This window comes from Schistocerca cancellata, chromosome 1 (genome assembly GCF_023864275.1).
Source record: "Schistocerca cancellata isolate TAMUIC-IGC-003103 chromosome 1, iqSchCanc2.1, whole genome shotgun sequence".
Lineage (NCBI taxonomy): Eukaryota > Metazoa > Arthropoda > Insecta > Orthoptera > Acrididae > Schistocerca > Schistocerca cancellata.
Window position 1 is genome coordinate 252,341,532 of NC_064626.1, and position 25,754 is coordinate 252,367,285.

Here is a 25,754-nt window from a genome sequence, read left to right on the forward strand (position 1 = left end):
TGAAACATCAAGCATTCAAAGATCATTTCCATTGCATTTATCAGTAGCAAATTATCATTGTGGCTTCTGATGTAGTGGCCTTTTGTAGCCCATGTATGGTTTTGTGATTAGTCAGTGAATGTTGTCATTATGTCATGCAACAACGGATTGTGTAAACATTTGCACTGGCGGTGTGACTTCTCCTGTAGAAACATGAACAGTTCAGTAAATTTCTTTATATCTACTCAGTACCTAGAGCTGGCTTCCAAGAGCCATGAAGATTATAGCTGCTGTCTCATATGAAGTTGTTCTTGAATATTCTAATTACAAGTTGCACATCGAAAGGCAGGTGCAACCACTGCAGGCTGTTTATAGAAACTACATTAATAACAAACTACGACTAACACTAATTGACTCCCACTGACAATATGAGTATCATGTCTCCATTGCTTTCTATGTATGTATCAAAGAAAAATTAAATTGAGAAAACTAATAAACTGTGAGACAGAATTGCTGGCCAGGGATTTATCTTCAGGAGGGGATATGAGTGGTGATGCTAACATGCATATATAAAAGCAGGAATTACACACTATCCTCCCCACAGAAGGAACTACTAGTTACAAAAGTTTAGACAGTGCATCACTATCCTAGTCTTTGGAACTTGGGGAGGATAGTGTGTCACCTATACTTCTGTATATCTTTTGGCAGCATTATACATTTTGCTTCATGGGGGTAAGTACTAGTTAGCAATTCTATCGCACAATTTATTACTTTATATACGAACATGTATGTTAGGAGAAAACCATCTACTTTGAAAAAAATCCATTGCTGGGTCATTCCATGTCAAATCACCACACCTATTTTACCTCACCATTTTAGATTTTGCTAAAATTTAGTATACTTATAATGGGTGCTGAGAGTAAGAAAAATCCCAAATTTCAATTTTTTATCTCAAACCCTTCCTGAAAAATCGCTATGTAAACTTTTAAAAAACCAGCCAAAAATGTGTGAACGGACTTTTTTTAAATTGCCCTAGGAGCTGCTCTAATTGAGCTAGAGAGCTGGGAAAGGTGTCATTTTGCAGTATTTTGCATGCTCTTTCCAGGGATATACAACAAAACATAGCTTCTAATTAATAACTTTTTCATAATGCTAATTGATATCTTTATTTAATTGTTTTACAAAAAGTACATAATTGAAAATTTTCACAATATTTCCACAACTACTTCATACTGTTGTAAATCACATGGCAAAATATAAATGTGGGATGATGATGGGAGTTGTGATCCATGATGTTCGGAATGAAACTATTAAAAATATTAAATACATAATGCTTGTTTTTGAGTAACAGGTGCTTATACATACCTAAATTTAACACATTAGGTACTAACAGTAATTTTGAAACAACTTTCTATAAAGTATACATTAACACTAACCTGAGAGAAAAACTAAGTTTTGAGTTGAAAGCAGTTTCCCAATAAATTATCTTGGAACTTCACAGATTACATTTTAATTAAGCCGACTGGGTTTGCTTTACAGCACTTTCATTAAGAATATTTGTATGTTCTCCCTGTTGGAGTAAATGGATTTACTTTTGTGAGGACATCCACAACTGACACCCATAGGACATCTGCATGTGCAGGATAGGAGAATGACTTAGCTGGTCCACAGGGATGAAGAAAAGTTATTTTCACTTCATCAAGTTCTTTTTTTTTTTCCTCCAAAAAAAAAAAAAAAAAAAAAAAAAAAAAATTACCTAAGCCACTAGTTTCTGCCCTATACAGTGGTGACATAGCCTGATACATCTTGTAACTTCAGTTTGTCTGGTGATGTAGTTACTTCCCTCTCCCAACTCTGCATCTCACCTGAAAGTATTTGACTGTTAATTTTGATGTAGTGTTGGGAATGAAAGTGTGAAATTGCTGTGTCCCTTTGATTGTCAATGCCTCTTGAAGCCACGTTTTTAATAATATTTCTGAAGTAGCATACTCTTCTTGAGTGGAATGTGCAAAATCAACATTTGTGATATTATCTGCCCACTCAAATAGATCTCGTGGGGTTTGGATCTGATTTTGGTATGGCCTTTGCAAACTTGCACAAGCTGCCAGTCTCTTAACTGAACCCCCTACTCCATCACAAGGCCCTTTCCCATGTGCTGTGGCTGAAAAGTGCCATTCAGCTATTATGTTGAAGTCTTCCTTATGAATGCAAAGGTTCAGGAAGTTTTTCTTATTTTTGTGCTGAGCAGCAGAACCATCAGAATAATTGTATATCTTTTTTGGAAGCTTTTGAAATTTATTTGTTAGATAAGAAATAAGCTTCTTTTGAAAGGTGTAAACCACAACTGTATTGTGCTACAGGCAATCAGAAACAATGACAAAGCTCATATGCTCAATTTTGTCTTCCTGTTTGTAATATATAACAAAAGGAGGAATGGTAATCTGTTGTCTTGTCCGGTGGTAACTCTGAGCTTCATCCTGCAGAACTATGCTAGCCTATAATTTTCCGTAAAATCATATATGACAACAAATTCATATTCCACAAGGTTTTCTCTTGTGGAGTTAAGGAATGCTCATTGTTGCTTGGCAATGAAGTTACACTGAATCGAAGTAGACATCTTACTACAAAATAAATCTATGAATTCTTCAGAAGTTTTCTGAACACTTTCCAGATTACAGTAGCCGACTGACATCCGCTGTCGGAACTGAACTCATTCAATTAAGTTTTTGTCAGAAGAGTTTTGTAAAATATATCTAAAAACAAAGATGATGAGACTTACCAAACAAAAGCGCTGGCAGGTCGATAGACACACAAACGAACACAAACATACATACAAAGCATCGACCTGCCAGCGCTTTTGTTTGGTAAGTCTCATCATCTTTGTTTTTAGATATATTTTTCCCACCTGGAATGTTTCCCTCTATTATATTCATATCATAAGTTTTGTAAAATTTTACATATGACAGTTTCTCCTGGGCAATATTCACAGTTTCCCATGTTGCAATCAACGGATAATTGATTGCAAAGCATGTTTGCAGTCCACTGCTTATAACTGTTTAAGCTGCTGTTTGTTACTGTATTTAGTCTGGCACTTTCTATCAATAATTTTATGTTTTGGTGAGTTGTGCAGACACAGACAGTGTGTGTGCCACTCCAGCCAGCAAATACACAATGTTTCAGTCTCAACTCAGCAAATTTAGAGAAACCTATTTTTATGTTAGGAAACTTGTCTTTAAAATGTTTGTAAACTTCTTCAAGGTTACACAAAATAAGTCTTTTTGATATTTTTGTTTTACTTCCACTTGTTTCCATAATTGTCACACAATTTTTACTACCTGGCATTGCCCAGCTAACTTCACCATTTTCATAAAATGAATGTACAGTTTTGACAGTTTCTGTTGGTAAACACTTCCCTGGTTTTGGGTTTGGACCTACGATGAATCCTTTCCCTTTCAAAATTTTTTGGACTGATGAACAATGTAATTAGGAGCATTAAATTTCCCCATTTTCCTGACACTCCACTTTTCAGGTAAACTTGTAAGAATCATTAGTCTTATTGCTCTGCTTATAGAATTATTAAAGTTTGTTTTGAGATTTTGAAGCATGGATCATCAGTATCAGTATCTGACGAAGTTTTAGCCGCTACAAAAAGTTTACGTGTCACTGATGATGAGTTTTTAATTTTTTGTAATTTTTTGATTTGGCGAAACACATAGATGTTGCTTTTTTCTTATCAATTGGGGACTCGCCTAGTTTTTGAAGTGATGTGTTAAGTGTTTGAACAACCACTGAAGTTGTAGTGAAGTCAGGGTCTTGGTCTGGGATGATTATCTCTGATCCAGAAGAATCTTCTTCAACACTTTTATCACTGATGGGCTCTGGTGTATTTTTCAGTGTGGTTACATCTTTCTTACATTTATCACAAATCCTGCCACTACTAGGTATTTGTGGAAATAATTTGGGCATCCATACTGTGACATTTCTCAGTTTTTTCTGTCTCTAATAAAATGATTTGACTTCTTCAATGGATTACAACACAGCACTCTTACAGCACTGCACTTTTTACTTGGTTCTATATTGATACAAAAACCACTTATAAACTCTCCTTCAATTTATAGATTTACTTGTAAATGAACTATTAAATATACCAGATACAAACTCCATTAAAACCACAGTGCTCAATAATGCTGTAGGCACACTAAGCTTTAGAAGGTAACATTCTTATATCCTCTCAACAATGGCTCCAGTCTTACATAGACATTTACTCAGCCTTTGTACAGTGGCTAAAGTCTGTGCTAATGAAATATGTATTTTTGGACCAGAAGTATTACATCTGTAGTCTCCTTACAAGTTTTTCACACCTTATATAAATCTTAGCTATAGGTCCTCAACATTTCGTTTTGCCAGTTAACAGACTATTAGTTTAAACTGTAAGAAACTAAAAAAAATAAGCAATCAATTATAGAAAATGATGTTTAGTGTTGTTTCAAGAAGGTAATGTTTTAATATTTCTGGTACTTTTTACTTAACTTTCAGTATATTTTAATGAAATTCCTGTTTGTTAAAGGTCAGTTTGGTCAAACTATGGCTCTTAGTGAAAAACAAGAGTCCGGAACAATTTTTTTACCAATGAACCCATCATCATCCCACATTTATATTTTGCCATGTGATTTACAACAGTATGAAGTAGTTGTGGAAATATTTTGAAAATTTTCAATTATGTACCTTTTGTAAAAAAATTAAATAAAATATCAATTAGTATTTTGAAAAAGGTTATTAATTGGAAGCTATGTTTTGTTGTATATCACTGGAAAGAGCATGGAAAATGCTGCAAAATGACTCCTTTCCCAGCTCTCTAGCTCAATTAGGGCAGCTTCTAAGGCAATTTAAGAAAAGTCCATTCACACATTTTTGGCCAGTTTTTGAAAAGTTTACATGACCATATTTCAGGAAGGATTTGAGGTAATAAATTGAAATTTGGTATTTTTCTTAGTTTCAGCACCCACTACAAGTATACCAACTTTCAGCAAAATCTAACAGGGTGAGGTCAAATTTTTATTTAAAGTGTGTTGATTTGATATGGAATGACCCTGTTCTTCAGCACTTAGCTGCTGTTTTTATCTACTGATTTACAGTAATCCTATATGTAACTTCACTGTTTTCAGATCATGCTTTCAGCTGTCTATGTACTGGAAAAATTAAGACTTGCAATTAATGCTAACTAGAATCAATATCAAATACGTTAACAAATTATACAAGGAGCAGCTAATAAAGCATGGCACTCTGATTTTTAATATTTGAATTCCCAATTTCTGATGAGCATGAGAGTACACAATGCCATACTACGTCCTAGACAGGGACAAACTGTCTATAAGGAAATTATTTTTACTTCTCGTATTGTGGTTGTATATTTTACAGTTCAACCTAAGTTCACTGTCACTATCAATCACAAAGACCATTGGAGAGAAAATATATTGGTATGAATCTAAAAGTCCTCGAAAGGGTTTTTGCAAAAGTTTTAGTTAGCAACTTTACATAATATTATTACTGCACACTTCTGAAAAGATACATTTATGACCTCAGCTGCTTCCCCAGAACATTATGTCATAGTACAGTGTTGAGCAAAAGCATGGAAGCAATCCCATCTGCATGGCAATATATGAGAGGAGCTTTTAAAAGCAAAGCAAGCATAAATGAGTTTTTTCTATATAGTTATCAAGATATAGTCATCAGTATGACTAACTGTAATTTGCTGTTAGCACAGGAAATAGCCTGACTTGTCCCAGATCCCTAAAGCCACCCATTGATGGTTAGAGCTTCACAATGTATATGAATGAATGAACATAATATACATTTGCAGGTATGGAAAAATCACTTAACAATACAAACTTTCTGTCATTTACAATACACTATGACAGTCTAATGCATGCTAATGAAAGCAATATTCTCAGCACCTAAGCCTGGTTTCCAGACTAAAAGATGGAAAACCGTGATGATGTAGTGGAAAGGCATACATATAGTTATGGTCCCAATCTCAGCAAAATTACTGGGTGTGTATGTAGAGTGTGTAATGACACTAACCAGAAGTGTAACATTAGTTTTAGCCTTATCAATTAATTTGTTTGCCAGTACCTACAGACGACAGATATTGTACAGGACATTTAAATATTTGTGAGACTGATCACATACCATAAGTATGTCCTAGTATTCATTAATTAGGTACCGTAAACTATTGTTATGTTTTACCTTTACATTAATCTAACCCATCTTTCAAATAATAACAATTATCTATGCTTGAATAAACTGACTAACAAAAGCCTATACTTATTGTGCATCTAATTGTGGTTCAGAGTGGAAATGGAATGCTTTTTAAGTTTACACCGACACTTCCAATAACGTTTATCGAAGTTAAGGATGAATGTTCCCGATTAGTTAGTGTAATTCTGCTATTTACCATGGAAACTGGCATTAAATTTTGTTGTGGCTGCTTAATGCAAATGACCCATAGCGCAAAATATTTTCGGCAGGTCGCTGCATTTCTGAAGACAGGTCGTAATATCTTTAACAAATTGCTGCTAATTTGATCAACTAATGTTTTTTTACTGTAATGACACTATCATCACACACTTTTAAAACGCTGTATCATTTGTCTCCACTCATTATATATAAATGATTAAGTCTACTACAATCTACAACACACCTTGAGCGCCAGTCCGTTCGAACTTTCCGCCTATCACTGTTGGTGTAGATTTAGTGCAAGACGCTTTTCTCTAATTTCTGTTGTAGTTAGGCTTTATCAGAAGATAATGGTACAGAATAGCGATAAGCACGGAGGTCGTTTGATCGTTCATGCATTAATGTACTCCTGAATGACTTCGCATATTACGCTAAAGACGTTAGTGCGTGCTCACCACTTGAACTGACTCTCCAATCATTAAAAAACCCTCTGGTTTCGCTACATTTTCGCAGTGACCTATACAAACCTAAAAAAGAAAAGCAGTAACTATTCACAGAAAAAAATCACAATTTGCTGAAATCAACCTGAAAATATCGCTAGACTTATAGATGTTAATCGAATTACTTATACAGGAACAATCCGTATGTCAGTTCTCAGCGTATTTAAACTGTGAGAGGAAAGTCATGACTCCTTTACAGCAGTTACAGTCATCACTACTTTGCACGAATACTTTTCAAAAGAAATTTAAAAAAAACTGTAAGTAGCGGCAGTGACACCAAAACAATGGTGTGAAAGTTACCGTCCTCTTGGGAAACTACGATTTAGAGAAACTGAAAATGGAACGTAAGACGTTACTATCTCGCAATAATTTCACCGAATCAAGCAATGTTCTATGCAATTGGCCATATGTACTATGCGGTTTCTACAAACAAGGATTATTTCTATAAACAAGGATTACAGCGCATGAAGATAACACTGTGTTCCCAGCAAGATTCCGTTGTATGTTGAGAAATACATATTATTTTCTTTAGTACGGAGAGTCTAGCAATGTGTGTTACATAAGCATATGAATCGTGTCCCACATTACTCGTTACTAAAAAAAACCTTTTCGTCTGCTACACGCTGACATTTGCTTTACGGTTTACGCTGTGCGTCGTTCATTTGTTTTCGCAACAGGTCTACAGTAGTAAAATGCATGGAGATTGGAGTGAAAATAGAGATGCTAGACTCACCTCGGTGACACTTCTCAATGACGTTACCACAGTGTGACGTTAGATTGGATTAGATTAGGTTCAATTTGCGTTCCATAAACCCAAAAAGTGAGATGATTCTCGTGGGTGTGGAATATGTCAGAAAGTATAACATAAAACATTTGAATATAATACTTTCTATCCTGATCATTTATCAGGGGACTGTCGAAATAGGTGAATACAATGCAGTAAACTGGAACAGCTAATATTTACAGAATTAACACGCTGTCAGAATGAAACATTGTTATGCACTATTAATAAATTTATCATACATAAAATATCTAATATTGACTGTTGTGACCAAGTGCTATCATAACGGAAATCTAACAGACATTTTTACTTAAGCTGGCTTAATAGTCTCTGTTACTATGACGTGTACATGCCTAGTTAGTTTCGACCAGTCTATAGCCTACCTTACACGACGACACTGGGTTGTGCCATTCGTTGCGTGGAATGAGTTGCACGCAAATGGTTTCATATTTGCCTGTAGACACGACGAAACTAGCATACACTTCAGTTTCGACATTTTGTGGGTTCCTGAGTCGTGTCTGAAATGAAAGTTTTGGCAGCTGCAAGTCGGACGAGTTGTGATGGAGTTAAAGCTTGTTGTGTGGAATCGCTGCATAATAAAACATTAAGAAACATGTTTCGATTCGTGACTGGATGAAGAAAAGACGTCAGCTCGGTTGCTCAGCACCTTGGTGAAATGATTTATAACGGTAGATCCAAGAAGGTCTTTTAATTGTCTTAGAATGTCACCAGAACTGTTACCGTTTCTTCTAAATAGAGTTAATTATGCGATAAGGAATAAAGATATTGTAATGCATGAAGCACTGTCGCCAGATCTGAAATTACGTATCACATTGCATGCATTACAATCGGCATGCTGTGAGATGCGGTTTTAATTGGTGATGACGCTTTTTCATTAACACCAATAATTATTAACATTAACAGCAATAATTATTCGAAGCAGGCCGCATTAAGAAGAGTATGGTTTGCAAACTACTCTCTTGAAGATAGATCTGTACAGTGGCAATATTTTAAATTTCTAGCATATGTGAATGGGGGACACGGCAGCGACGTTTTAAATAGATGAATATCTAATGAAGAATGCAGCTTCTTGAATTTTTACAGGCTTCCCTCCCATCAACAATGTTCCTTAACAAAGAGTTGGCCAACTCGAATGATGGGATTTTAGTCTTGTAGACGACAGCATTGCCACAGCTAGAATTACGCTTGTTTGTATATTTCTTAATTCAGTTGTGTATGTGCTAATAACTCAATAAATTTTGCCCTGCAGCTCAGATATTGTCAAACCATCTATGTTATGATCGTACATGACCGTCTCAGCGGCAGCAATATGTAATCAACATCACTGAAATACCACAAACACCTATGCAAAGCATAGATATCTAAAAAGCGAACATTATTTTCCGCTCCCCACTTCATATTTCAATTTATCTACACTCTACGAACACACGTAACCTCAAAACTCATTCAACTAGTGTCGCCAAAGTTGGAACACGCCGAAAGTGTTTATCTTTACCAACGAGTTGCGCAAACGCGCGGCGAGCATGCGCAGTAGCCGGGAGCGCAGTTGCATGCAACCTAGTGTCGTCGTGTAAACTAGGCTAAAACCGTTTACACTCGCGCACTACGTTTGGTTCATGATATGACGTGTTGTCGCAAATAAGCTGGCGGAAATCATAGACTGCCATTCTGCTGATTACGTATCTCATCTCCAAGTTTTCCTTGGTCCATGTTCGCTGAATCATGGTGCCAGTGCTGTAAAAAATTCTGGAGGCACGTCTTCCCTTTTTTCCTTCAATGTTTTTAGTAGACTTTCCGACACGATAGTGTTGGGTAGCATCAGGTTTGTCCGTAGACCTTGGAAGAGGAAGGATTATCTCATTAGCAGGTACACAAGTCTGGATTGTATTGTTTTGGACACTCCAACTGCTTTCTTTATATAAGTCACCGTTGCTCTTTCTAGTGTCGTTAGGTTTTTCACTGTGAGATGTGGTCCAATAATTTCTGTGCCGAACATCAGTGTTGGGGAGATTTTGACTCTGAATAGTGCCATTGCAGTTTCTAGGCTGGAGAATCTAGATAACTATTATTTCTTGCATTCCTTTCTCTGTTACATGTTTTGTGCACCATTTTGCACTTGTTTGTATCGTGACCCCTAGGTACTTGAAGTCTGATATGATTTATTTCCTCTGTGAAGATCTCAGCTGATGCAAGTGCTGTTCCTCCATTTCAGAGCACCATCATTTATGTTTTGTTACATTTCGATGCAGCAATATTCCATACTGTTTATTGCTTTTTGTAGCTTTTCATTGTCTTTTGAGCCTATTACAGTATCGTCAGCATATGTGTGTAAGATTACATCTTCCCTTTTGGGTATTTGTAAGTTTTTTTCTGCTGCAAGGATACATAACAGAAAACTCAGTGTGCCTCCCTGAAGTACTCCATTGGGTTAAAATATCGCCTGTGATAGGTAGAGGTTGTCTGAGATCCTTATTTCGTTCAATCGCAGTATTGTGCTTATTATTCATGTCCATGTGTTGTTTTCACTTAGGGTTTCCTCTAGTTTTTTTGTCACAAGCTTTCTGTTTATAAAGTCAAAGACTTTTGTGAAGTCTATAAACATTACATAAAATTTTTTTGTCTTCAAAGGCTTCCCATACGCCTTTTAGCAGGAATTCTGTTGCTGTCAGAATTTATCTTCCTTTCCTGAATTCCATATGGCATTTAAGGAGATATTCGTTGATTGTTTGCTGTATTCTTGTCGTTATTATTTTTGTGAATGCTTTGAAAGGTAAGTTTTCTAACTTCCTATGTCTCTGTATTTCCTAGGGTCCTTGGGATCGCCTTTTATTACTGACTGTTCCACTGTTCTGGAATGGAGGCTGTTTATATACATTTACTGTAGAGTTTTGTCCATGTTGGCGTTAGTATTTGGACAGTGATTGATTTTTCGAGTATTCCGGTCTGGTTTGACTATATCAGACAACAGACAAATAATAATAGATAATGATAATAGTATGTGATCAGAGTATAAATTTCTAATGGTGCTTTATACAAACTTCGGGTGCTTGACAATGGCTTTTTGAGTAAGGTCTTCTGAAAATATTTAATTATCAGACTTCGTAGATTGAATAATTCCAATGTTTTGGCTCATGCTGAACGATTTATAGGATTTGTAACACAGAAGCTTTAACCATGCCAATACGCCGTTTAATTGAAACAGTAGCTTGCAACATAAATAAAACACAAGATTAAATAACATCAGTGTACTCACAAAATATTATACTAAATTAAATTACACAGTCACTTTCATTAATTCTGTTGCTGTGTGTAACTATGAGTATGCCTAGTCAGATTGTGTCTCAATAAAACAGAGTAATGGTGATGGGCCAAATAATTATCTGCAGCGATGGCAGGTGTGTGTCTGATCTGCAACGTTACAAGAACAAAAAACATGCCATCTTCTTGGCAAGACAATTGAATTGTGTAATTGTTTTAATGTTTCACCGGTTGCACGCCACAATCGATACAACTGCTTATACTAATTAATATTTTAAGTAAATCTTTATTTATATTCTCAACTTATATCAACGTTTTTGCAATATATCAACACCCATTTTGCAAATGTGACTTTAAATTGCCACATGAACTGTGAGGAGAAAGGACGCAACTGCAGGTGAGCAATTCACTCTAAATTGCACGCAGTACAATATTTACATACATACTCAAGTACAATTCATGGTATAAAATATTTGAATGAGGCACATGAAAGTTGGTATTGTGGCTGCTGCACATGCACAGTCACGTGTATTTCACAGTGGCAGTAGCCGTTAGAGTGTTAGCTGAACTCGCAACATGGTGATCACAGTTTATATACAGTTTGTATGTGCATGTGCGCAAGACATAACTGTGACAGGAAACTCCATCAAGTTTTCACAAAAAATATGCACTAACATCTAGAACAGGTACGTTGTTGTTGTGGTCTTCAGTCCAGAGACTGGTTTGATGCAGCTCTCCATGCTACCCTATCCTGTGCAAGCTTCTTCATCTCCCAGTATGTACTGCAGCCTACATCCTAGTGAATCTGCTTAGTGTATTCATCTCTTGGTCTCCCTCTACGATTTTTACCCTCCACGCTGCCCTCCAATACTAAATTGGTGACCCCATGATGCCTCAGAACATGTCCTACCAACCGATCCCTCCTTCTAGTCAAGTTGTGCCACAAACTCCTCTTCTCTCCAATCCTATTCAATACCTCCTCATCAGTTACGTGATCTACCCATCTAATCTTCAGCATTCTTCTGTAGCACCACATTTCGAAAGCTTGTATTCTATTCTTGTCCAAACTATTTATCGTTCATGTTTAACTTCCATACATGTCCACACTCCATAAAAATACTTTCAGAAACGACTTCCTGACACTTAAATCTACACTCGATGTTAACAAATTTCTCATCTTCAGAAACGCTTTCCTTGCCATTGCCACTGTACATTTTATATCCTCTCTACTTCGACTATCATCAGTTATTTTGCTCCCCAAATAGCAAAACTCATTTACTACTTTAAATGTCTCATTTCCTAGAAATTGAATAACATCGGGGAGAGGCTACAACCCTGTTTCACTCCCTTCCCAACCGCTGCTTCCCTTTCATGCCCCTCGCCTCTTATAACTGCATCTGGTTTCTGTACAAATTGTAAGTAGCCTTTCGCTCCCTGTATTTTACCCCTGCCACCTTCAGAATTTAAAAGAGAGTATTCCAGTCAACATTGTCAAAAGCTTTCTCTAAGTCCACGAATGCTAGAAACGTAGGTTTGTCTTTTCTTAATCTACACTCCTGGAAATTGAAATAAGAACACCGTGAATTCATTGTCCCAGGAAGGGGAAACTTTATTGACACATTCCTGGGGTCAGATACATCACATGATCACACTGACAGAACCACAGGCACATAGACACAGGCAACAGAGCATGCACAATGTCGGCACTAGTACAGTGTATATCCACCTTTCGCAGCAATGCAGGCTGCTATTCTCCCATGGAGACGATCTTAGAGATGCTGGATGTAGTCCTGTGGAACGGCTTGCCATGCCATTTCCACCTGGCGCCTCAGTTGTACCAGCGTTCGTGCTGGACGTGCAGACCGCGTGAGACGACGCTTCATCCAGTCCCAAACATACTCAATGGGGGACAGATCCGGAGATCTTGCTGGCCAGGGTAGTTGACTTACACCTTCTAGGGCACGTTGGGTGGCACGGGATACATGCGGACGTGCATTGTCCTGTTGGAACAGCAAGTTCCCTTGCCGGTCTAGGAATGATAGAACGATGGGTTCGATGACGGTTTGGATGTACCGTGCACTATTCAGTGTCCCCGCGACGATCACCAGTGGTGTACGGCCATTGTAGGAGATCGCTCCCCACACCATGATGCCGGGTGTTGGCCCTGTGTGCCTCGGTCGTATGCAGTCCTGATTGTGGCGCTCACCTGCACGGCGCCAAACACGCATACGACCATCATTGGCACCAAGGCAGAAGCGACTCTCATCGCTGAAGACGACACGTCTCCATTCGTCCCTCCATTCACGCCTGTCGCGACACCACTGGAGGCGGGCTGCACGATGTTGGGGCGTGAGCGGAAGACGGCCTAACGGTGTGCGGGACCGTAGCCCAGCTTCATGGAGACGGTTGCGAATGGTCCTCGCCGATACCCCAGGAGCAACAGTGTCCCTAATTTGCTGGGAAGTGGCGGTGCGGTCCCCTACGGCACTGCGTAGGATCCTACGGTCTTGGCGTGCATCCGTGCGTCGCTGCGGTCCGGTCCCAGGTCGACGGGCACGTGCACCTTCCGCCGACCACTGGCGACAACATCGATGTACTGTGGAGACCTCACGCCCCACGTGTTGAGCAATTCGGCGGTACGTCCACCCGGCCTCCCGCATGCCCACTATACGCCCTCGCTCAAAGTCCGTCAACTGCACATACGGTTCACGTCCATGCTGTCGCGGCATGCTAGCAGCGTTAAAGACTGCGATGGAGTTCCGTATGCCACGGCAAACTGGCTGACACTGACGGCGGCGGTGCACAAATGCTGCGCAGCTAGCGCCATTCGACGGCCAACACCGCGGTTCCTGGTGTGTCCGCTGTGCCGTGTGTTTGATCATTGCTTGTACAGCCCTCTCGCAGTGTCCGGAGCAAGTATGGTGGGTCTGACACACCGGTGTCAATGTGTTCTTTTTTCCATTTCCAGGAGTGTAGTTTCTAAGATAAATCATAGGGTCAGTATTGCCTCACGTGTTCTAATACTTCTACAGAATCCAAACTCATCTTTCCCAAGGTCGGCTTCTACCAGTTCTTCCATTCATCTGTAAAGAATTCGCGTTAGTATTTTGCAGTTGTGACTTATTAAACTGATAGTTCGGTAATTTTCACATCTGTCAACACCTGCTTCCTTTGGGATTGGAATTATTATATTCTTCTTGAAGTCTGAGTTAAGAGAGCTTTAAATCTTGCTATGAAATGAACTCAGATATGTTAATATACTTTGCTTAACTTAACACTGGCTGAAAGAAAATGAGTTAAAGACAGTGAAAATAACAGATTATGTGTTAGCAGCACAGACTTGTAGAAATCAGTTTACACATGGAGGGAACGGCATATACATAAAAAAAGATATCAAATGCAATAACTTAGACAATGCTGAATCCTTAAACACTGTGAAAGATTTTGAAATATCAGGTGTAGAAATTACAGCATTCAAGTTAATTGTAACATGTTTATATAGATCTCCAGATACCCGCCTAAAAAAATTGAACACTCAACTTGATACTTCATTAAATAAAGTAGTAACAAATCGAAAAACAGTTCTTATATGTGAAGACCTAAACCTAAAGCTGATGAACATATTAACAGCCAGTAATTTGGAGATTACAATCCACTCCCCGACACGTGAAATAAATCATTCTAGTACTACTATAGACCAAATAATAATTAGCTCCAAAACAAAATATAATTATATGAGGAAGACTACACACATGGGCAGAACTTTCAGTAATACTGCAGTACAAACATTCCAGTATTATGTCCAACAAGAATCATGGGAGATAATGTATGGTACAGAAAATATTTCTGATAAGTTTCAGACATTCATGAATATTTTAAAATATCATTTTGATCTTGCTTTTCCAATGAAAGCCAAAACAACCCAAACCATTAAAAGCAACAAATAGATTGCTTGTAGTATAAGGAAATCTTGTGCTAGAAAATGGTACCTTCACAATAATGCAAGAAGGTACAACACAACTCAGGAGTTTGATAGTTACTTTAAAAAATATAAATCTATCTTAAATAGAATAATAAAGGAGGTAAACAAACGAGACAATGACAAATACATAGAAGATGCATCAAACAGAACCAAAGCAATCTGGCAAGTTGTAAAGACAGAAACAAAATCTTACAAAAGTAGAGTTAATAATATAGTATTAAAGGCTGGCTTGGAAAACATTAATAACCCACAGGAAGTAGCTAATATGTTTAATAACTATTTTATAAATGTAACAGAGAAACTATTACAACAGACCTCAAATAGAAAATAGCATACACAAACAGGGAAAAAAGTCTCGAGCAGATCAAGGTTTCTGTACCCAAAAAATGTAGAAGAAGTACAGGTTACAATAAAAAGTCTCAAAATGAAACACTCTGCAGGTGTAGATGATATACCTGATTTCATTATAAAGAAGTGTGGGGACTTAATTACTGAGCCCTTAACCCACCTATGTAACCTATCTTTTGCTACAGGAACTTTTCCTTCATGTTTGAAAATAGCAAAAGTAAAGCCACTATACAAGAAAGGAAACAAAGATGATATTTCCAACTAAAGACCACTGTCACTTCTGTCTGTTTTCTCAAAAATATTAGAAAGGCTTTTCAATAAAAGGCTAACAGACTTCTTAGAGGATAATGGCATTCTGTCAGAATCTCAACATGGATTTAGAGGAAACTGTTCAACTGAATGAACAGTTCACTCCTTTCTATTAGAGGCACTGATAGCATTAGACAACAAAAAGCTTACCATGGGCATATTTTTAGATTTGCCAAAAGCATTTTACACCATAAATCATGATAAATTGCTACACAAGCTAGAAAATCTTGGCATTAGGGGAACATCTAACAACTGGCTCAGTTCTTATCTTAAGAACAGGGAACAATATGTGGAAAAAAATCAAGAAATTGACAATCTCATTAGGAAATACAATTCCAAGCTACTGAATGTTAAATATGAAGTGCCACAAGGATCAGTAATAGGTCCTGTCCTGTTCTTACTCTATGTAAATGACCTAAACATAAGCAATGACAGCAGTAAAATATTTCAATTTGCTGATGATACACATGTTCTAATTACAGGAAACTCAGAAGAAACTCTTGTAAAAAACATAAAAAAAGCCACTGACAGGCTGACATGTTACTTTGATGACAATGACTTAATAATAGCCGGCCGGAGTGGCCGAGCGGTTCTAGGCGCTACAGTCTGGAACCGCTTGACCGCTACAGTCGCAGGTTCGAATCCTGCCTTGGGCATGGTTGTGTGTGATGTCCTTAGGTTAGTTAGGTGTAAGTAGTTCTAAGTTCTAGGGGACCGATGATCTCAGAAGTTAAGTCCCATAGTGCTCAGAGCCATTTGAACCATTTTTGAACTTAATAATAAACACTGAAAAAATTGTAGCTACGGATATACACACAGAGCTTACTTTGCAAATATGCAGCTCTTCAAAAATAGCCTTGTTACAAGAAAAACTAAACTGCTAATATATAATTCCCTAGTCTGCCCAGTTATCACATATGGCTCAGAGGTATGGACGTTGACAGAACACGATAAAAATGCTCTAAGAAGCATTGAGCGGAAAATACTACGCAAAATCTATGGGCCAATAAGGGAGGAAGAAGGCTGAAGAATACGCTACAATGCCGAATTACAAGAGTTAATACAAGGCAGGGACATAGTAAAATTTGTGAAGTCACAGCGAATACGATGGCTAGGACACTTGGAGAGAATGGCAGAGGATAGAATTCCAAAGAAAATGATGAAAGGTATGATCCATTCAGTTAGGCGAAAAGGGAGACCTAGAAGAAGATGGATCGATGAGGTAATAATGGATATCAGCAATATGGGAGTCTGGGGGTGGAAAAGAGCAGCAAATAACCGAGAAGTGTGGAGGAAGATTGTTGAAGAAGCCAAGGCTCACCAAGGGCTGTAGAGCTACTGAAGAAGAAGAAGTTCTAAGTTCTAGGGGACTGATGATCTCAGAAGTTAAGTCCCATAGTGCTCAGAGCCATTTGAACCATTTTTGAACTTAATAATAAACACTGAAAAAATTGTAGCTACGGATATACACACAGCACAAACAAAAAATCTGATATCACCCAATCTAGAGCTATATGGACAGACAATTGCCAAATAAGCCTGTTCCAAATTTCTTGGACTTCATCTACAAGACAACTTGAAATGGAAATCACATATTGTGCAAATGAACAAAAAATTAAGTACTTCTTGTTTTGTGTTACATACATTAAAAAATTGTACCAGCTACAACACCCTTCAGTGTGTATATCATGCAGTTGTACACTCTCACCTCTGGTATGGGATTATGTTCTGGGGAAATTCTGGAGATGTCATCAAAACATTCAACATTAAAAAAAAATTATAAGAATAATGGAAGTGGTAAATAATCGCAAATCATGTAGACCATTATTCAAAAAAAGAATGATCCTGCCACTTCCTTGCATATATATACTCGAAAATATAATGTATTTAAAGCAAACTTACATACAAAAAGACCACACTCAAAATCACACAATACACAGCTATGATACAAGACAAAAATGGGATGTACATGGTTCAATGCGCCAACACAAAGTTATTTCAAATGGCCTTATCCATCCTAGTATGAAATTATACAATGCCTTGCCAGATACCATTAAACACATACAAATCATTGGTCGCTTCAAATATAATTTTTCTATGTTAACTAGTCTCATTCAGAAGAACATTTGTATTTTATCTCTCTGTATGTAGCGTAACAACATTTATTTAAGTATTCACCATTAATTTATATATTAATGTGTGTTATTATGTACAAAGGTATATTATATGTAAAACTGTTAATATTAACATAAAAATCCAAGTATCTCCTGCACATTGTGCAGCTGTAGATTAAGATGGATCAATAAATCAATCAGTCAATCAATTCATACAAGTGGTTCTCTTTTCTCCGAAGCTCTCTTTAATTTTCTTGTAGGCAGTATCCACCTTACCCCTAATGAGGTAAGCCTGTACATCCTTACATTTGTCCTCTAGCCATCCCTGATTAGCCATTTTGCACTTCCTGTTGATCTCATTTTTGAGACATTTGTATTCCTTTTTGCCTGCTTCATTTACTGCATTTTTATATTTTCTCCTTTCATCAATTAAATTCAATATTTCTTCTGTTACCCAAGGATTTCTATTAGCCTTCGTCTTTTTACCTACTTGATCCTCTGCTGCCTTCACTACTTCATCCCTCAGAGCTACCCATTCTTCTTCTACTGTATTTCTTTCCCCCATTCCTGTCAATTGTTCCCTTATGCTCTCCCTGAAACTCTCTACAACCTCTGGTTCTTTCAGTTTATCCAGGTCCCATCTCCTTAAATTCCCACCTTTTTGCAGTTTCTTCAGTTTTAATCTACAGTTCATAACCAATAGATTGTGGTTGGAGTCCACATCTGCCCCTGGAAATGTCTTACAATTTAAAACCTGGTTCCTAAATCTCTGTCTTACCATTATATAATCTATCCGATACCTTCTAGTATCTCCAGGCTTCTTCTATGTATACAACCTTGTTTCATGGTTCTTGAACCAAGTGTTAGCTATGATTAAGTTATGGTCTGTGCAAAATTCTACCAGGTGGCTTCCTCTTTCATTTATTACCCCCAATCCATATTCACCAACTACATTTCCTTCTCTTCCTTTTCCTACTATCGAATTCCAGCCACCCATGACTATTAAATTTTCGTCTCTCTTCACAATCTGAATAATTTCTTTTATCTCATCATACATTTCTTCAATTTCTTCATCTGCAGAGTTAGATGGCATACAAACTTGTACTACTGTAGTAGGCATGGGCTTCGTGTCTATCTGGCCACAATAATGCGTTCACTAAGCTGTTTGTAGTAGCTTACCTGCACTCCTATTATTTTATTCATTATTAAACCTACTCCTGCATTACCCCTATTTGACTTTGTATTTATAACCCTATATTCACCTGACCAAAAGTCTTGTTCCTCCTGCCACTGAACTTCTATAATTCCCACTTTATCTAACTTTAACCTATCCATTTCCATTTTTAAATTTTCTAACCTACCTGCCCGATTAAGGGATCTCACATTCCACGCTCTGATCCGTAGAACGCCAGTTTTCTTTCTCCTGATAACGACGTCCTATTGAGTAGTCCCCACCCAGAGATCTGAATGGGGGACTATTTTACCTCCAGAATGTTTTACCCAAGAGGACGCCATCATCATTGAATCATACAGTAAAGCTGCATGCCCTTGGGAAAAATTACGGCTGTAGTTTCCCCTTGCTTTCAGCCGTTCGCAGTACCACAACAGCAAGGCCGTTTTGGTTAGTGTTACAGGGCCAGATCAGTCAATCATCCAGACTGTTGCCCCTGCAACTACTGAAAAGGCTGCTGCCCCTCTTCAGGAACCACACGTTTGTCTGGCCTCTCAACAGATACCCCTCTGTTCGTTGTGGTTGCACCTATGGTATGGCTATCTGTATTGCTGAGGCACGCAAGCCTCCCCACCAACGGCAAACTCTATGGCTCATGGGGAGAGGGGGGGAACAGGTACAATAAACTTGAGACTACTACATATATAAAGCAAAATACATTTCATTATTGGTCATTGTCTCTCATGGACAGTATTGCATTTAAAATGTCTTTCTGTTTCAGATTAGCTGTCGTTGTGCAACGTGTCGTCGTTTGCAGTTCATATTCATAACAACACAATAATAATGCAAAGGTAAGCACTGCTTTGGTAGTTTGCATAATGTAAATGTTTATTGCATATCGTCATCACTGTTCACAGATTTGACAACCAATATGTGGGCATGTTCACTCATTGTACTTTTTATTTTCACTGACAACGCTGTTCTTTCTAGGTCATGCGTTGCATGGTTGAAGACCAGTGGATTTCCGTTCGCCGGCTGGAGTGGCCGAGCGTTTCTAGGCGCTACAGTCTGGACCCGCGCGACCGCTACAGTCGCAGGTTCGAATTCTGCCCCGGGCATGGATGTATGTGATGTCCTTAGGTTAGTTAGTTTTAAGTAGTTCTAAGTTCTAGGGGACTGATGACCTCAGAAGTTAAGTCCCATAGTGCTCAGACCCATTTGACCCATTTGATTTCCGTTCCACAACGTAAGTTCCGCGAAGGCATGGATGCAAGACTTTGGACTGCAAAATGCTGGCATCGATCCTCGATTTGTGCAGGTGAAAGTGGCCATTGTATTCCGAGAACAGTACACTCCCTTAAGTTCCATCCAAAATTCCTCTACCCGTGGAGTTTTCTTCAGTGCTTTTATGTGTTACGACCGTAGGTGCAGTGGTTCACCAATTCCTTATTTTGCACAGTTGCATCATGGTAAATGTTATTAGGTGATGCACTACAAATGTTATCGCACTTCACATACACAGTTCCATCTCGCTCACAGTTTATCTGGCGATGTACAAAGAATGTTTGTTAACTAGTTTTTACATAAATATTTCGTCGCGATCATTCTTGTAGCGATACATGAAGAACAGTTTTTAACAATTTTGCACACATACTTAATTGTGGTTACAGGCATTGCGATGTATCTAGAATGTCTTTAAAGCAGTCTATTTCGCATGAATCTCGTGGTTTTACACATTTTGATACATATTACAAATTCTGATCGCATTTAGATACCAACAAATTACATTTTGCTTTACATTAAATTAGATGATTAGACATAAATATATTACATTATGGAATACAGGTATTTACATAATCTTACACACATTAGAGATTTTTTAACCAAATTTTGCATTCATAAACGATGTCACCTGAAATTGGAATGATTAGGCACAACATCTGGATACATCAGCAAACAATCTCAGGTGCACATATATTAATGGACAAACGTCCAAAGCAACACACCAAAATCAAACCTACAGAATTCTCGTGTTATGAGTGTGTGTAGAGTGTATATATGGCCTTCCCTTCACATAAGCATGTGCTATGGCATATGAAGTGCATCTAATCTGTTCCCAGGTGATAGTTTGGTTGTAGTGTTGTTTTGTGTACAGGTCAGTCAATCATGAACAGTCCTTGATCAACACTACAGTTAGTTAATCATGTTGTCTCAAAAATATTTTCATCACACTTGCATAAATGCCATCATGACACTTGAGTTAAATCTTTGGCTGATGTTGTTTATGTAGATTTGGCGAAGTCGAAATCTCTTCTTTCTTCTTCTGATGCTGGCTAGATCAGCTGAAATAAAATTTCTTGTGCTCCCTAATTTCCTTGCAGTAGTACTGAGAGGTACATGTGTTTTATAAATATACAGTTTACTTATTCATTTCTTATAGATATATGTTCACCGCATACAATGAAATACTCTTAAGTCTTGATGACTGTAAAGCCCAATGATGCTATTTGTTTTTGGGTTCTGCAACAGGTATGCAGCAGGATGTGGTATGTTCACAATTATATTTGGACTGTCATACAGCAGACTTCAGTTCGTGTTGCGCCGCTTTAGTGCAGAAGGTTTGTGGTGAGTATGCAATAGTACTTATGCCTACCTCGAATTCTTGCTTTCCCTTAATAGTACTAGAGTAGTATCTGTTTCTTGCGTTAGCAAGCTGCGTCAGCATGCTTAGTACTTCTCTTACTTTTTCATCATGTGACATCTGCTGAGATAAAAACTTTGGCAACGGATCACTCCAGTCATTTGATTCTTTGCGGTCGAACATAAGATCATTAGGTGTATAGGTTGTGTCATATATATTCAGGTTGTTCTGAACTTCTTCAAAGAATGACAAATTAGAATGCTGTAGGTATATATGTGCATAATTCCTCCAGTAGGATTAGATTGTGGGCTGAACTTCGAAATAACGATGCTCTCAATGATTGTCCTTTAAGAATTTATGCCATTTGAATCCTGTGTAGAACGTGGGGTTGTCAGGTAAAATTGCCTTGGGTTTTTCCACGTGAGGAATGAATCGTCTGATGATTGCATTAGCAGTTGCAGATTTTATGCTGTACAGCTTAACATGGTTTAGAAAATATGTCATAAATGCTAAAATATACTTCACACCACCACTACTTATTGGATGTGGACCACTTATGTCTGTATTTACAGTCTCCAGATGTTTGCTGGGTAGTATGGAATGTAGAGCAGTCTTTGAAGATAGGTTCTGAAGTTTAGATTTCTGACAAGGCATGCATGGTTTAAGTACATTGTGAATCTTTCGTCTCATGTTAGCGAAATAACAATATGTGCTAAGTTTTGCAAGGAACTTCTTCGTTCCATAATGTCCCCAAACTAAGTGTGTGTGCCAGATTAAGTTGTGTACGGAGTCCTTGGGAATACACAAACACCAGTTAGAGCCATCAGGATGATGATGATAGAATAACACATAATTATATATCAAATAACGGCTAGACAGCGGATGTTCACGTTGATCTATGACTCAAGTTCTTACCTTGTTCACTGCAGATCAAATTTTTGTAAAGCTGTTTATTTCTACACAAATCAATGTAATATCGTTAATAATGTTTAATCACACATTATGAGCATTCTGTAGCCATTCAAATTATCAAGATCAATCATTCATACCTTGTGGAAGAAAAGACAAAGTATCAGCAATGATGTTGTCTTTACCTTTAATGTTCACAATCTCAAATGAGTAATTCTGCAGAGATAATGCCCATCGTGATAATGTAGGGTGAACCAGCTTACATGTTAACAAAAATGTCAGAGCTTTGTGATTTGTATAAATTTTCGTGTGTTTGCTGTACAAATAATAGTTGAACTTTTTGAATGCCCAGACAATGGAAAGAGATTCAAGTTCAGTGGTTGAATGATTAAGTTCACATTCACTTAAACAATGGCTTGCAAATCCAATGATCTTTACTTGTTCATCTTCTCCATTCTTAACTGATTGACATAGTCAACAACCCAAGCCTCTGCATGATGCGTCACACGTCATACAAAAATCTAAACTAATGTCTGGATGGTCTAAAATGTTTGCATTCACCGGCGTGTGCTTAATGTCACCAAAATCTTGCTTGCACTATTCCTAATAGCGTCCAAGTTACCTGGATCAGAGTATATACCTTGTGCATTAATTATGTGTCCAAAATACCTAATCTCACCACAAGCAAATTTTGATTTCTTTAGGTTAGCTGCTACACCAGCTTGTACAAATTTATCCAGAATCTTGTCAAGGGTGTCAAGAAGTTCATTGTGAGTCTTAGTGGCTATCAAAAGATCATCAACATAATGTTTAACAGTCTCAACTACCTCATCACCAAGCACAGTATCCAAAGCAGTAATAAATACGTCTTAACTGACGCTCAATCAGAAAGGAAGGATACAGAATTGATATGTTCGCCCCCCAAATATGAAATCAGTATATTTTCTGGAGTCAGGAGTGATTGTCACTTGCCAAAACGAATTTGTCAAGTCGATTGTGGAAAAGTACTTAGCATCTAAAAATTTCTGTAATTGTTCCTCTATATATTCTGGTTTTGTGTGTACAGGTAGTATAAATTCATTTATGGCACAAGCATCCAACGCCACTCTAATATTTCTGTTCGGTTTCTTGACGACAAGTCATGGACTATACTAGGGAGATGTGGAAGGTTTGATGATCTTCCACTGTAACATCTGTTTAAGTTCTTGCCACACTGCAGGTCGTTTGGACACTGGTACATTATAGGTTTTGTGACAGAAAGTATGGTGAGGCTAGACTTCAATTTTATAAACATATATCTCAGTAACACCTGGTCGTTTAGTAAAAACCTGTATATACTCGTACTTAGATAATACTTCATAAAGCTCGTTACGTTCGTCACCAGTAATAACAGCGGTTTCACTTAGCTTACGGGTAATCACTGTTTTCAAATCATCGTATTTTGGATCAGCTGCGAGTGTCTGTGTTTTTGTTTTCTTACCCTCTTGCAAAAACTGAATTTTGTACCCAGTACAATACTTGTCATGTTTGAGAGTCCTGGTATCCAAGTCAATCGTGATTTCACTGCCCTTATGTCTAAGGAAACATTTACATTTTGAGAAGTCAATAATACTGTCCTTCTCACATAACATACTTAAACCTATAATATAATTATGAACTAGAGTCTGGACCATGAGGAATGGCCCTTATACTGTTCCATTACCTATTTTAATGGTTACAGAAACCTGTTTAGTAACTCTACTAGACTTACTACCTACAGCAGTTAAAATCTTACACTTTTGAACAGGAAACTCTGGTACAGGTTCAAATTCAGTCATTTTCTTATAGAAATTATATGACAAAACACTCACAGCCGCTCTTGTGTCAAAAACAATACTGACTGGAATACCTTCTACTATACCAGTAGTTGTAGCTAAAACTATTTCATTGCTAGATGAATGGCATTGTGTATTTTCCTGCAATAGTTCATCAGATAATCTGTCATGATTTTAGCATATAAATAACTGTGGTTGCTGCTTAAAAATATTTGCTACATAATCATTGTGATGTTCATCACTGTGTGTATCAAACAATGGTTTGATATTGAAGTCGCCCACCAAACCTTCTTCAGTCACGACCTGGAGCACAGTAGTGACTGTCTTTAGTTTGACGTCATTATAATTGGTGCAGGTGATGATACAGGTGGAGGTGGAGTTTCACTTGACACATCTGTTATGTTTACATTAGGGTATTGTGTATTCCACTCTCCAATCTGTTGTGGCTTTTGTGGTTGAGCACCTTGACGTACCTGCTGATTGGTGGGTAAAGTCCAATTTTGATTTTGCACAGGCTGTGGCGGCATTTGACATGGACTTGTGTTAATGATGTACTGAGGTGGTGGACCAGTATTTTGGTACACATTACCATAGTTATTGTTCCAGTTTTGCTGTTGATTTTGTACAGGCTGATAACTGTTTCTGTTTATTACAGTTCTTATTGTTTCCATTTTTGTTATTTCCATTATTGTTGTTACGGCACCTCTTGTATTGGTTGCCGCCTGTTTTGTATGATATGCTATGATTATTGTTCATATTGGGGTGTGTCTGCTGATTTTGGTCGTGTATTGGTTTGCAGAAGGAAGCTGTTGATTCTGCTGCACTATGTAACCGGCAGCGGCCAGTGCCATGATTAAGTTGGCAAGCCTGTGCATTTTGCATGCCACTGACGTAAACATTGTGGCAGCTGTTGTTCCGTGCAGAACGTTGATCCTCATATAATATGTCAACAGAATCAAGCACAGTTAAAAAATATTCTGCATCATGTGCAGTAACTTCTCTTTAATGTTAAAAGGAAATCAGGCTTTCAGTGCATGGAGTATGTCACACATAGCTACAGGTTCTTCAAGAAAGTGTCCCATATCCTAATATTTCTCAATATTTCTCAAAATACCTGCGCAAATTGCCATGTTCAGCACAAGTAAGTAGAGACACTATGGAGAGAGGAGGAGGAGTTGCCATATATGTTAAAATCAGTCATAGTGTGAAAAATTTGGAAACTAAAAAATTCTGCGTAGAGAAACATATTGAAGCATGTGCATGTGAGATTAAACTAAATAATGGCACTTTTATAATTGTAACTGTGTATAGGTCCCCATTAGGAAATTTTCAACTATTTTTTGAAAACACTGGATTCTTTGTTGTGCTATCGGTAAGACAGAGGAAAGCAAATTATTGTTTGTGGGGATTTCAACATAGATTTTCTGAAAGGGTCTGGCAGAAAGCTTGACCTTGAAGTATTACTTGGTTC

At 37.8% G+C, this 25,754-nt stretch overlaps 1 protein-coding gene across 10 annotated transcripts in view; it reads right to left on the reverse strand.

The window, feature by feature from the left end:
• LOC126170411 (peroxisomal acyl-coenzyme A oxidase 3-like) overlaps nt 1–7,564 on the reverse strand; it is a 97,555-nt gene extending 89,991 nt beyond the window's left edge. Inside the window, exons 1-2 of one of the 10 annotated variants that reach the window (XM_049920725.1) lie at nt 7,541–7,564; nt 6,891–6,962 (exon numbers count right to left, since the gene is read on the reverse strand). In XM_049920725.1, the coding sequence (XP_049776682.1) occupies nt 6,891–6,914 (24 nt within the window). In that variant the 5' untranslated portion in view covers nt 6,915–6,962; nt 7,541–7,564. Of the gene's footprint in view, nt 1–6,679; nt 7,014–7,060; nt 7,369–7,394; nt 7,516–7,540 lie in introns of those variants that run through there. The other 9 variants (XM_049920724.1, XM_049920729.1, XM_049920723.1 and 6 more) reach the window with 9 other exon arrangements.
• Between the last annotated feature and the right edge of the window lie 18,190 nt (nt 7,565–25,754).